Genomic DNA, 14,692 nt, shown 5'->3' with positions numbered 1-14,692 from the left:
GAAGTCTTGAGGAGAAGGAGACTGCAGCGCTGCGGAGTGCAGTCCTCTGCCCAGTGAAAGGAATTCTGGTGTGTTTCCCTCTAGCAGAGGAGGGTTAAGTCTGTGGCCCTCACCCTTTTATTTAGCCTTCTACACCAACCTGCCCTGGTTTCAGAGACTGTCCCCTAGTCAATCGCCCCACAGAGTCATCACTCACCTGCTGTGGAGTGAAGTCGGCGCCTGGTGAGCTGTCCTAGCTCAGTGGTTGAGCGCTACCTGAGAGGGGCAGTGGGCCAGGAGAGATCGGCGCCGGATTGTGTCTGAGGAGGCGCTTGGGAAGTGAAGGGTGCCGGTTTAATTGGAGCGGCGCTGATCTCGCCGTCTGCAGGACCCCGGGGGCACCGGCCGCGTCATCGTGCTTAATCCCCAAGGTTGGAAGTCAACGAGCGCTACCGCGCATGCCCCAGGCGTTCACACTCCCTTGGTACAGGAGGGGCCTAAGATCGAGCAGGCCCGGAGGAAGCAGCGTCTCGGCTGCGGAGCCCGCGCAGAGGAAAGCGGGAGCAGAGGCGGAGTGAGGAGTAGTGTATCCTGTGTGCCTCGCGCATGCCTGGTCGCGCCGCTTCTCAACAGGAAGGCGCCGAGAGCAGAGCGAGGTAGGCGTGTGGAATCGGCTTCCCCCGCTCGAGCGCCTCACGAAGGAGCTGGCGCGAGCGGGAGGGGGTACGGAGGAGCCCGGCAGCTTACAGTCATCAGGGATCTCTTTTCCCCGCTTGAGCGCTATCAGAGAAGCCAGCGCTAGCGGGTGTGAGGAGAAAGGTGCACCGGGAGGCTGGTGAGCGTTTCCAGCGCTGAGCCCCCCCCCTGTCCTCTGATAAGCGGATTTCCCCATTCATTGACACCTCAAGAACCGGCCTACAAGTAAGGAGCGTTACACGAGGGGAGGGGAGCAAGACTACACGAGTAAGGGAATTAAGAGTCCCTTCCAGAGGGTGGAGCTACCTCGGTTAGTCCCTGAGAGGTGTAACTGACACGTGGCCCTGCTGGGAATAGCACCTGTACAATTGCCAGCAGTAAGGAGGAAGGGAAAGGAGTCCCCTTTGCTGGAGGAGTATAGACTCTTCTATAGGAAAACTATTGCTCCTTGTTGAAAGTGTTGCTCAAACCTGTAGGGGATTCACCAAGTGTAGTCATTGCTGGATCTTCCCACAGTGTCATGTGAGGAGGGGAGTAGCTTGTGGGAGACAAGTTAACACACTGTATTGTGACAATATTTAATCAAATTCTTGAGTTTGAGGGGATGCACTGTTGATATTGATTATTGATTTGAAGTAAGCCAATCTGAAAGTGTTATCACTGATTTCATGACTAAAGTAAGGTACTGTTGAACCTAGATGATTAATTGCTCAGTAGTTTAAAAATATTCTTGCTAGATCCCAAACAAATTGAAATGTAATTACTTGTGAACCCTGAAAGTAAAAGTGCGAAGATATATTTTTATAAAGCAGTACTTATTTTTCCACATTTTTGGTGTAGCGTTATTTTTGTGTGTTATTGCGTGGCTTTACTGTTGGGTGGTCTGCAACCTTTACACTGTGCCTCTGAAACGTATGTCTTGCCCTAGGCCAGGCTACCCCAGGTTCTAACACCCACCTTCATTTTCAATCTTCATTTCTTCTTTAACCATTTGCCAAATCTTCAGTTCAGTTCAATTCAATTCAAAGAAATTTGTATAGCGCGCTACTCACCCGTAAGGGTATCAAGGCGCCGGGGGGGGGGGGGGGGGGGGGGGGTGGGTGGGTAGCTACTGCTCGAACAGCCAGGTCTTGGTCCGGGGTCAGCCGCAGGTGAGTGGGGAGGGAGTTCCATGTCTTGGCTGCCAGGTAGGAGAAGGATCTTCCTCCGACAGTGGATTTCCGAAATCGTGGGATGGAGGCGAGGGTGAGGCTGGCGGATCGAAGCTGGCGGGTGGGTGTGTAGAATGTGAGGCGGCTGTTGAGGTACTTCGGGCCCGTGTCGTGGAGAGCCTTGTGTGCGTGGGTGAGGAGTCTAAACGTGATCCTCTTGTTGATGGGGAGCCAGTGCAGGTATTTCAGGTGGGCAGAGATGTGGCTGTGGCGAGGGATGTCCAGGATGAGTCGTGCAGAGGCGTTCTGTATGCGCTGGAGTCTTTTTGGGAGTTTGGCTGTAGTTCCAGCGTAGAGGGTGTTCCCGTAGTCCAGACGGCTGGTGACGAGGGCCTGTGTGACCGTCTTCCTGGTTTCGGTGGGGATCCATCGGAAGATCTTTCGGAGCATGCGCAGGGTGTTGAAGCAGGATGACTTTAGTGGCCCTCATCATATGAATCTGTTATTTCTCCCGCACCCGCACTTCCTGCACATATGACACGAATCTCGAAAAAAGACTATGGGGTCACTTGTATTTAAATTGTTGGCCAAGAATTCTTGTCAGTTATTTCACTGAGGATATGCTGACAACGAAAAATCGACAGAACATCTTGGGAAGAATGGATGTTTGAGTTTAGGCATTGAATCTCATTCTGATCAAGTCCTGCATGAAACACCTGACGACTTATCTCTTAGACATCACTTTAGTTAGAAAGGTCAACGGCATTCAAGCCTTTTTTCATATAATCTTGGGAAGAGTCTTCCTCTATGCTGAAGTAGGCCTTTGAACAAATTGTTACTCTTTATATGCAAGATTCTTTGTTCTATAAGTGTGCAGTATAATGTTTGGTAACAGCTTCTAAGTTTAGCTCATTTTAGTTATTGACAATGATGCACAGTAAAGCATGCATGTGTTAATTGCAGGATTGATATATTCTGTTTGTGTGTGTTTGTAATAGATTTTGTTGTAAAAAATGCACGAGCCTTCTGTTTTCCTTCTACAGTGGTTACAGTAAGCTTGTGATATGCAAGTTAGATCTCATATCTAAAATGTATTTAGTGATAGTGTGAAATATTTTAAGTGTTACTAAAAGAATCTTACATAATGAATACCCATTTACATTTGGGATTGCTGTTTCGTTTGCTATAGTGAACGAACATTTGGGAGTTAAAGATTTTTGGTAAAACAAAATATTTTCTGTCAATTTAGGTCCTGCTCAGGTTCCAATGATGTCTCCAAATGGTTCAGTGCCTCCTATATATGTGCCTCCAGGATATGCCCCACAGGTATTTTATACTTCTTTTTCAAGTGTTTCAAATAAATGCAACTTCATTATATGGTAGGTGTAATTCTGATTGCAAATGGTAAAGTAAATACTTCGCTGTGTTGTTTAAAAATATTATTTTCATTTCAAATAGCATAACAAATTAACATTGACTGGGCTCTCTAAATGAGCATGACTGCCTTGGAATGAACGGACTTCCACTAAACAAAAAACAAAATGACAATCTATATAACGGCAGGTGATCAGTATCTAGCAAAACAGCATGTAAACCCATACTGAACTTGTTTAACATGTTTCACAATATAAGGTTGAATATACATAATAATGATAGGGAAGTCATGGGCAAAGATTCAATATCTGATATTTCAGACATGACAAGCTCTAAGGCGAATAGTACTATCTCTCCATTTTAGTAAGTAAACAAAGCCGATCCATACATCACTCTTGTTTCAGGAGGATGCTCCATGCTATAGTATGTTTGTGTCGTATCATTCCGATATATGCAACTAACTGTGTGTTAAATAATTGTTTTCAGGAGGAGTATTTCACAACCAGTTCTTGGCTACTTTTCGCACGTAGTGACAGTCTAGCTGTAAAATTCCTATAGACATTAATTATATGCACAACATATCCGAACGAGGCAATATGTAGGATAACATTGACTTCCATTGCAGTAATTTCTTTTGCTTTCAAAAACCTGAACATAGCGGTTCATGCCCAACTCTAAGCCAGATGTAGAAAATCAGCGGCCCTAAATCAACAGTGCCTGTAGGTTACTATAAATATGGAGACTTCTCTGATCTGACTGCAACACTATACCCAGCATTCATCAGTCAGTACAGAACTTAGATTCGCCTCCCAGTGTGTCCTAGACATAGGATAATGTGCAGTATGAGGCTTATGAGCCTCTGAGCATAGAAAGGTACCTTCAGGCAGGTACCTGGTACCTTGTATCTGCCTGAAGAGTAATTGTAGGAAGCAACACTTATTTTTACGGTGAACATAGGAATGAAGGATACAGCCTTTTTTAAATGTATGGTGTTATTGGAAATAAAGTATATTGGCAAGCACTGAATTCTTTCTTTTTTCAAAGGCTTGATGAGGGGTAAGCTTGTTCCCGATTTCTACCATAAGTGCAATTCTCGGATTATCTCGAGTAACTTGAGATGGGCTATAATGCTTGAAGACCGCCCATGTTTACTAGGTCATGCCTGCTCTGGCTTGTGGAACTGACAGTGTGTAATGTGAAGAGAGCTTCTTTCGGATTTTGCACAGGAGAGTCTATTACAAACCCAACTAATGTAACCTGTCAGTAAATAGATGCTTACATTTTACTGTAGATGTAACCCCAAAGAATGCTTATTGTTCTTCAGCAACTATTTAGAAGGTACAGAAGTAGCCCGTACTGATAAATGCTCTTGATTTTAATGATTTATTCAACACTTCCCATTTCACTCTTGAACGTCTACCAGCCAAGATCAAGTCAGAGTAACAGCCAAAAGTATGGTAACTAGGCAGATGAGCTGATTATAAAACTTAGATAAAAAAAAGTCTGAAAGAACTGTTTTCAAAATGGTATAGCATTACTCAACTGCATCCACTGCTTGGCAAGGTTGAGCAAGGGGCTTTTCAATTTGTACCCAAATTCCAGGATGCATGCCAACATAGGGTAAATAACAAGAAGGAAAAAGAGATAGAAACCTCCAACTACTTCACCTCCCACCCTCCATCAGCGTCAGTAAGCTTGAGAATTGATGCACTGTTGTTTCCTATGCTGGTTCAGTGGTCTCCATTTTTCAACCCATTACTATGTCTGTACCTAAGCATAGTCATACTCTTTAAGGCGTGATTGTTAGAAATGCTCATCTATCTAGAGCAAGTTAATTCCCAAAATACCTCATAGATTTTCAGTGTTTGTTCCTTTGCTGCAGGTCCCATAGTCTACTCTGTTGTTTCATCAACTCTGGGTTCCTAGTCTTCCACCAGAGTGCAGTGATAGCTTGTTTAGCAGCGCATAATTTCAAGGACATTTGTCGGTCTCTTAGTGAGTGTAATAGAAAGGTCTATTTGTTGGGGAGACTGACAAAGTAATACACATTACGTATGTTTCAAACATTATCAATGGCTTTAAGCACAATCTCCCAAAAGGCATGGAATTTTGAGTATTACCACAGCAGTGTCAATGTACCTCTATTCTCATATCCCCACCAGTTCTTATCAACCCACCTTTGTATAATGCGGTTACAACACTAGGTTTGAAAGTACTCTACTTGATGCACTTTTGTCTGTCATATGTGTTCTGACTTATGCCTCTCACAAATTCTCTGACTGAAATTGTCCGACCCACCTCAACACCAGCCTATTCTGCCAGGGGTGTTGCCTTACTTGTGGCTTTTTAGGAACATGTATAGAGCTCTGATATGAGTTTCCTATTGTATTCTTTCAGTAGCATCTGCGTTTCTAATTTGGTGATGCATATAGCTGTCAAGGGTTTATCAGATAATAATAATAATAATAATAAGAGATGTGCACTGTCCAGAGGTTTATCTGGTAATATCTATACCATTTAGTTTCTAGTAAGCGGTATTTCCTTGTATGCATGTCATTGTATTTGATGTAGGCTTCTTCGAAGAGACCCTCCACACTTAAGCATCTGTTATTCTTCCATTCTTGAAAGGAGTCTTCATCTGATGCTGTGATGAAGTATTTGTTACCAATGATAGATGAGAAAGGTAAGTGGAACAGGGTAAAACCTAACTTAATACATACTTTAGCCCAAATTACCAGTGTTGCATTAGGTACAGGTGAGGAATATTGGAGCCTTATTGGGGTGTTTGTTTTAAGGCCATGACATTTTCCAAATGTTTGTGCCAGATGTGATTTGCTCAGTAAAGCACGGCTGCTTTTTAGATTCCCTATTTTTCCATTCTACAATGTGGCAAAGTCGGGATGCCTTGGTAATACTTACATACTATGGGGAGACCCAAGCCATCAGTTTTCGGCCCAAGGTGCATAATCTGTCTAGCTATTTGTGTTTTGTTCCCTGTCCACATAAAGTTGTAAAATGCCTTTAAAAATCTTTAAAAATTCCCTAGGGTAGATAGTGGGAGTGTCTAGAAAAGGTATAGAACTCTAGGCCATATTGGCATTTTTACTGCAGGCGATCTGCCAAACCAGGATAGACCCTCCCATGCGCAAAGCCTGTCTTTTAATATCCTTTGGAGGAAAGAGAGAGTTTACATATAAAAACTGCTCAGTGGATGGAGTGATCTGAAACCCCAAATATGTTTAAGATTTGGTGGCCCACAGAAAGAGGTTTGAAGGACGCCCGCTTGAACCTTGGGGACTAAGATGTTTAGTATTTGTGTTTTCGGGAGGTTGACTTTAAAGTGAGCTACCTCCTGTATTTTAGCAATTCATTAATGAGCGTAGGGTTGGAGCTATTTGGATTTGTCTGTGATGCAATCATCACCATTCATCATCAGGTTATACATCTCACTTGAAATTTTTACCTCTTCGATATCCTTTTTTTCTGTGTGCTTTCCGCGTGGTTCCATCGATAATGCAAATAGCAGGAGAGAGTATTGACAGCTTTGCCTTATGTTAGTGTGTATAGCAAACACAAAAGATAAAAGCCTATTTACTCTAACCACAACCTTTGAATCTTTATATACATCTACTACCAGTTTTCCGAATTTGGGGATGAAGCAGAATGTTTTAGTTGGATATCTACATTTTTTTAAAAACAAAGTTTATTTGTCAAATAACACAGACAAAGCAGAGCTTTGTGCCCCAGAAACGTATGCAGAATAACCATACATCATTTAGACTTTGACTATTTTATTTTCATGAGCAAAACAGGAACAAGGAAGAGCAATACAAATGACATATGAACAAAAGAACTATAACCCCACGAACCCACTGCCCCCCATTGTACTAGGATATCTAAATTTTTAACTGAGTTGAAGCCCCACTTCCGCAGTAATCATTGCACTGTAAGGGGGAACATTTCAGACTAACTCCAATTAATTTTCGGTCCTAAGAAATAACTAAAGATTATAACCTCATTTATGATCCTTGACAGATTTTGACATTGAAGTATGACATAAAATATGATACCAGCTTAAAGAGATGTTATCAGGGTTTCTAATGGAAAGCCCTGTATGCAAGTGGAACTCACAGAGTGTATAGGCCAGAGGATCTTTTTTTCCCTTCCCTCTATCATCTTAGTTTCTTAAGGGATTTGCGTAGCCAGTCCATGGTTATGGTTGTTTTTGATAGGTTGGATGTGGGGGATTAATGAGTTAAAACTCCTAAGCTGGAATGTCAACGGGCTCAGGTGTAAACACTGGCAGAGGTTGGCAGTGAAGTATCTGGAAGAGAGTAGTGCCCATATCTGCTTAATTCAGGAGACCCACTTAGATACTTTGGAAGGCAACACAGTATTTTCCAAGTGTCGTTTGATAGATCATTTTTAGTCTCGGACCAGTCTGCACATGGTAGGAGGGTTGCGATTCTAATTAAGAGAGGAGCAGGCTGTGCTATTAAGGCTTCTAAGTCTGACAAATCCGGGAGGTGGCTGATAGTTACCTGGACTGTGGGGGGTGTAGAATTAGTTTGTGTGGTTTTCTATGGACCTAACATTGATGATCCCTCTCATTTATCCTCTCTGGAATGGAATCGAATGGAAGTTACGGCCCCTATTATAATGGAGGCAGATTTCAATGTCCTGCTGGACCCTGTTGAGGACAGATCCAATAGTGGTTGTTATGAAAACACCCCCCCGGCCCGAAGGATGCTAAAAAAACATTCTTCTAGAATTAGGTCTGTTGGACTATTGGAGACATAAGATGGGAACAAGGCAGGGTTTTACTTTTGATAGAAAAAACATGGCCACTTTTCTAGATTGGATTATTTCTTTGTTGATAGGATCATAAAAATAATATTTATACTCATATTACCAGCCCATATTTCAAACCATGCAGCCACGATTCTTTCCTTGGTTGGGTATTCTTGTCCTGTGAGATCCAGATGGACTCTAAGGAGAGCCACTTTATCTGATGCTGAGCTAGGTGGGGTATTAAAACAAGTATGTAGGCTGTTCTTTCAGGAGAACCTTGGTTCTGCCCCCCTGGATATCATATAGTAAGCGTTTAGGGCCGTGCTCAGAGGGGAACTGCAAAGTCAGTCTTCTGCTCAGAAAAGGGCCAAACGTTCAACTCTAAAAGATTTAGAGGATAGAGTAGGCCTATTAGAGGGCAGCCTGCTTCAAGCCAGAATGCAACCCCCGATGTCCAGGTAAGGTTGCGGAAGCAACTTGAGGACGCAAGGATGAAATATAGGGTCTATCTCGATCAAAAATGTAGAGCCCAGTGGGATGTAAAGTCCATGCAGAATTTTGAATATGAGGAAAAAGCTGGTGCATTACTGGCCTGGAACTTTATTGAAAAGTTGTTTGTGAACGATAGGGGTGACACTTCAGGGAAGCAGGAAGATATGCAGGCCTGTCATTGTCCCTCTTTTCCAGCCTATATGGGGAAGAAATCTCTCCTGATCCGGAGTATATGAACTTGTAGCTTCCTAATTTAACAGATGCAAACTGCAAGGCCCTTGATGACCCAATCACTAAGAAGGAGATTCGTTTGAGCATAAGTAATGGAAGAAAGGGTAAAGCCACGGGCACCGATGCCCTTCCAAATTAAGTGTATAGCATTTTGATTGACCAACTGATTCTATTCCTGGAAGCCCTGTTTAATTCCATCTATAGTCAGGGCGGTGAAGTCCCTAAATCCTAGAAAGAGGCCTCCATATTCCTTATGTTAAAACCTTCTAAGGACCCTACTAGGGTGGTCTCTTATCAGCCAATCTCTCTGCTCAATGCGGATTATAAGATCTTGATGATCATTTTAGCGTGGAGAATGTGGCTAAGCTTGCCCCTCCCCAACTCAACCACCCTGATCAGAAGGGTTTTACCCCCAAGAGATATATACAGGAACAGACCCACCTCAACCCTGTACTCGCGCCCTGGGCAGCATACCCATGGATACTAGGAGGAGATTACAATGCAGTGCTTGACATAGACATGGATAGATCACATCCCCCTTCCAAGGCGCTGGCGTAAATAGGCAGGCTGATGCACTACGCAAATGGGTGGAGGGCTTGTCCCTGGGGGATACCTGGCGGTTGAAGTACCCAAGCAGCAGGGAATACTCCTTCTCACACCCACACCAACTGCACACTAGAATAGACAGGATCTTATGTTCTCTTCCTACCATTACCCAGGTGACGCATGCCACGTATCTGGGAAAGACCTTCTCAGACCATAACCCGTTAGAGGTGACTCTCGCTTGGGGCAGAATCCCCACTCCAGTTCCCACCTGGAAGTTATGGCCCCAGATGCTCGGAGATCCGGTCTTTTGCAGCACACTCTCTTCGGGCATCACAAATTACTTCGCTGAGAATGCTGGAACCGCCTCCTCGCCACAGGTGGAGTGGGATGCAATCAAGATGGTGATCAGAGGAATAGCAATTGGCACCACGCCGGGGGTTAGAAAAGATATGTTATGTTATGTTATAAGGGACTTATAACGCGCACAATTACTCAAGAGTATCCTGGCGCGATAAGGTCTGCAGACGTGCGGAAGGAGAAAGATTTAAAAAGAGAAAGAGTTAAAAAGCCTGATTAAAAAGGTGGGTTTTGAGAAGTCTCTTAAAGACATGGAAGTCCTGGGTGTGGCGCAAAGCCACGAGGAAGACTGTTCCAGAGCGTGGCTGCCTTGACCGAAAGTGACTGACCCCCCAGTCTACATCGCCGGAAGCGGGGGTGGCTATCAGACGGTGAGCGGCAGAACGTAAAGATCGGCGAGGAGTATAAAAGGCCACACGTTTCCTAATGTAAGAAGGTCCTGAATCATGCAGTGCTCTATGGGCTAAGGTGAGGGCCTTAAACTGCCGCTGGGCCACAGGCAGCCAGTGGAGGTCGCGCAGGTGTGACCTTATACTGGACCTCATAGAGATGTTAAATAAGAGTCTGGCCACCGCGTTCTGGATCAATTGGAGTCTATTCACCAAATATCCCGGGCTGCCAATAAAAAGCGGAAATACACAACAGCGTAACAGAGGTTTAAAACTCATTGAATAAACTAGAACAGGAAGTGGCAGTAGACTCTACCAAGGGCGCGGCATTACAGGAAGCCCGCATCAAACATGCAGAGCTGTTAGAAACACTCAGACCGGTTAATTACACTGCCTACATGCACACAAAGCACGCCGAAGTCGACAAAGCTGGCACACTCCTGGCGCGTATAATAAGAGCCGACCCCGTGCAGACCCTAATACATGAGGTAACCATGCTGAATGGGACCATTGTAGACAGTGTAAGACATTAACTCCGCCTTCTGCGAGTATTACCGAACCCTATACCAACAAGCAAATGTTCCATTCTAAACCCTTCTTTAGCAGGCTCTCAAACATGTCCTCACTGTGCTTTTGCCTTATCCAATGTTCAGCCCCACCCAGACGTAACTAACAAACTTCAGTTACCTACTCGAACCCCGCCTCAAAATACCCGTTCTTTCACATTCTACACTGTTAATTGTAGATCACTGCCCCAACACAAAGCAGATATTTACCACCTTTTAGCAGAGGAAAAACCATGCGCGATTTTCTTAACGGAGACCTGGTTGCATGATGGTGCTGGTCCCGATGTAGCGGCCGCACTGCCCTCTAATTATGCTATTGTTAGAGTAGACAGAGAAAGACAGGTAGGAGGGGGTATTGCTGTGATTTTTAATAGGGAATTTAAATGTGATCTTGAAATGGTCAACATCCCCGGATGCGAAGCAGCATTTTTTAAAATTGCACTGAACCCAAATTTTACGTTTTCTGGTTTTTTAATTTATCGCCCTCCTGGAGGCAGCAATGCCTGGGCTGCAAATTTGACTAATTTTATCTTACCTTACTTTTTGAATGCCCAAAACCTGACTATACTGGGGGATTTAAATCTCCATTTGGAGGACAAATCTAATAGCACAGTTGTCAATCTTTTGGAAGATTTGACTACGTTGAGCATGACACTGCGGAATGAGGGCCCTACTCATCAAGCTGGCCATTTGTTGGACCCTATTATATCCAACATACAGGAGCTAAAATGGCTGAAAACTGACCCTATTTGCTGGTCTGACCATTTTTTAACTCTCTTAAGTATTACTCTCACTGAATCTAAGCTGCCACACTCTGCTCGGCCCCCAATTCTTATGAGAAATTGGAAAAGGATAGACCTAACCGAGTTGCAGAATGCACTTAATATACACCCCCCCATTTTGGGCACTGATATGGAAACGATTGCACGGGAAGCCCATATCTGGCTGGAGAGAGCAGTCGATACTTGTTTGCCCGTTACCAAGTGCAGAGGGAATCTTCACCGTCCCCCAGCCCCTTGGTACAATGACGAATTAAAGTTTGAAAAAACCAAATGTAAGGCACTCGAGCGGAAATGGCGCAAACATTATGATCCTTTAAAAAAGGAAACATATCGTAAGGCCAGAAACCTCTACCACAGGGCCTGCACCAGAGCCAAAGCATGCTATATAACTGAGACTATCAACACTGCCGCCAATAAAGCACGGACTCTTTTTAATACAGTCAAAGAACTGGCCGGAGCTAATTCTATGGCAGCCGCACCCCCCTTGACCCCTCAAAAATGTCAAAATCTTGCCACGTACTTTGTGGAAAAGATCGAAAACATTATTGCCAATATTAAGCCCCTGGTGAGGGATGACAGGGATGTTCTATCTTCCGTAAATCCAACAGGACAACGGCTTGATTCTTGGCCACCCATCTCCTTGGACGCTCTGAAATCCTTAGCTGCTTCCATTAAATCAGGTTCTCCCTGTGACCCTCTCCCCATTAGCATCCTGAGCCAACTGGATGACTCAGCCCTGGGGACTATTGCTGAGACATTAAATGCCTCCATTCATCTGGCAACCGTCCCAGCGGCTTGGAAGCATGCCATGGTCAGCCCTCTATTGAAAAAGCCGGCGGCTGATCCTGAGGTACTGGCCAACTACCGCCCAATTTCCCTGCTGCCCGCTTTCTCAAAGATCTTAGAGAAGCATATTCACGGTGTACTCTCAACATACACGGAGAATAACAACTTACTCCATTTTTCTCAGTCAGGCTTTAGGGCGGGCCATTCCACCGAGTCCGCCCTCTTGGGAGTCACCGAGAAGATCAGGGGACTTTTGGACGAGGGGCAAACGGTTGCTCTTGTCTTACTTGATCTAAGTGCGGCCTTCGACACCATCTCACACAACAGACTGCTTGCTAGGCTGAGTGATGATGGTGTCGGAGGGAAAGCGCTTGACTGGATCGCGTCCTACTTGAGCAACCGGACGTTTCAGATCTCGTCCTTGCAAGCTCAGTCAGACACCTTTCTTTCACCCCACGGCGTACCTCAGGGCTCAATTTTGAGCCCGTTATTCTTTAATCTGTATCTCCGCCCTCTCGCTGATTTAGCAGAGCGAGTAGGCCTAGAACTCATGACATACGCAGATGATTCGCAGATTATTTTCTCTCTTACCAACTCAAAGCCTTCATCCCCCTCTGCGCTGAAATTAGGTCTTCACGAAGTCTTCAGCTGGATGTCAACAAATCAGCTGAAGCTCAACGGGGAGAAGACGGAGATTCTTCTCCTAGGTAAAAAGAGAGATCTGTGGCAGGATACTCATTGGCCTCCATCCCTGGGTGCTTTTCCCAGCCCGGCTACCCAAGTCAGGAACTTAGGGGTTGCATCGATGACTCTTTATCGATGAAACAGCAGGTCAACAAAGTAGCTGGTACGTGCTTCACTATCCTTAAATGGCTGCGGAAGATCATCTGGATGCTGCCTGTGGATACCCAGAAGACCGTAGTCAATGCACTTATTACATCTAGGCTTGACTACGGTAACATCTTATATCTGGGCTCCAATTCAGCTGTGATTAGGCGACTCCAACTGGTCCAGAACTCCGCAGCCAGGCTGCTATGTAAGATCCCTAGGACAGCTAGGATCTCGAAGCATCTAAAGGACCTGCACTGGCTTAGAGTTGAGAACCGGGTTCGGTTCAAAGCATTGACCTATATGTTTAAGATCAAGGCAGGGACCGCACCAAAGTACCTGCAAAAACTGGTTAGGCCCTACGTTCCTGAACGCAACCTCCGCTCTTTAAATGGAGCATACTTTGTGGTTCCTAGATTTAAACTGGCCCGTATGGGGGGAAAGTCTTTTTCCCATCTCGGACCAGTCCTTTGGAACTCCCTTCCCTTAGCCCTGCGTAAGGAGGAAAATCTTGCCAGCTTTAAGAGAGGCGTTAAAACCTGGCTCTTTGATAAATAATCGCGGTCTTTGAACGGGTAGTTTTCTGCGCTTTCTGTGTTTTCAGCCTTCCAATCTTTGCGCCGGGAAACCCTTTGTGGGTATCTGCGCGCATTATAAGTGCAAAAAATAAAATAATAAAAATAAATAACCTCCACCGATGACAGAAGACTCTCTCCAAGCATTTCTAACTGACATCCCATTCTCCATACTTACACAAGCAGTCAAAAAGACCTGTCCGGCCCTATCACGAAGGCGGAAATTAAAGAAGCCATCCTCGGCCTCCTGCGAAACAAGGCCCCCGGCCTAGATGGCCTTCCTGTCAAGTTCTTTGCCACTTACGCAGACACCCTAGTCCCACACCTAGAGCGACTATATAATGCCGCTATAGACTCAGGAATGCTACCCTAGACCACGATGCAGGCATTAGTGGTGTCCCTCCCTAAGCCGGGGCGCTTGTCATTAGACATCTCAGGTTATAGACCCTTATCCCTGCTCACATCCGAATATAAAATACTGATTACGCAACCTCATCCACCCAGACCAATGCGGGTTTGTGCCGGCGCGGTGCACCTCGCTTAATAATAGGAGGCTGCACCACGTTATGTAATCAACTACCTCAGACAATCACACTGCTGGTTGCATTACATTAGACCTGATTCAGGCGTTCGATACTCTTAGATGGGATTACATGGTCCAGATACTGGGAATGGTTGTCATGCTCCCAGACTATCTGAAATGGGTCCAGCTGCTGTACTCAGCCCCCACTGCAAGAGCCCGCACTGGCAGACACATCTCACGTGGATACCCCGTTGGCTGGGGCACTCGACAGGGATGCCCGCTGTACCCCTTATTATTTGTACTAGCTCTAGAACCGTTGGCTCTCAAGATGCGCTCAGCAGCGGAACAGAAGGGGATGGAACTGGGTACTACAACACATGTGTTATCTGCATATGCAGATGACATAATATTATATATAGATGACCTGACTACTGCCTTCATGCCGATGCCGGAGATCTTTACTCATTTCACACTACTTTCAGGCCTTACCATAAATGAGACCAAGTCGCAGGCCTCCTTCTTCCACCCGGAGGGAAGCCTGGATGCGATACAGTTCACGCCATTCAAACTGGCGGTTGACCCTTATACCTTTAAATACCTGGGCATACAAATTTACAGAACCGCAC

General features: G+C 45.1%; 1 protein-coding gene across 7 annotated transcripts in view; it reads left to right on the top strand.

Moving 5' to 3' along the window:
- FNDC3A (fibronectin type III domain containing 3A) overlaps positions 1-14,692 on the top strand; it is a 1,489,010-nt gene that overhangs the window by 616,742 nt on the left and 857,576 nt on the right. For all 7 annotated transcript variants that reach the window (XM_086934979.1, XM_086934981.1, XM_086934980.1 and 4 more), the window contains one exon: positions 3,076-3,152. In XM_086934979.1, coding sequence (XP_086791105.1) covers positions 3,076-3,152 — 77 coding nt within the window. The remainder of the gene's footprint in view (positions 1-3,075; positions 3,153-14,692) is intronic.

The sequence above is a fragment of the Lissotriton vulgaris genome, chromosome 8 (genome assembly GCF_964263255.1).
Source record: "Lissotriton vulgaris chromosome 8, aLisVul1.2, whole genome shotgun sequence".
Classification (NCBI taxonomy): Eukaryota; Metazoa; Chordata; class Amphibia; order Caudata; family Salamandridae; genus Lissotriton; species Lissotriton vulgaris.
The sequence above is the reverse complement of the archived record's forward strand: the minus strand, read 5'-3'. Positions and strand labels throughout refer to the sequence as shown.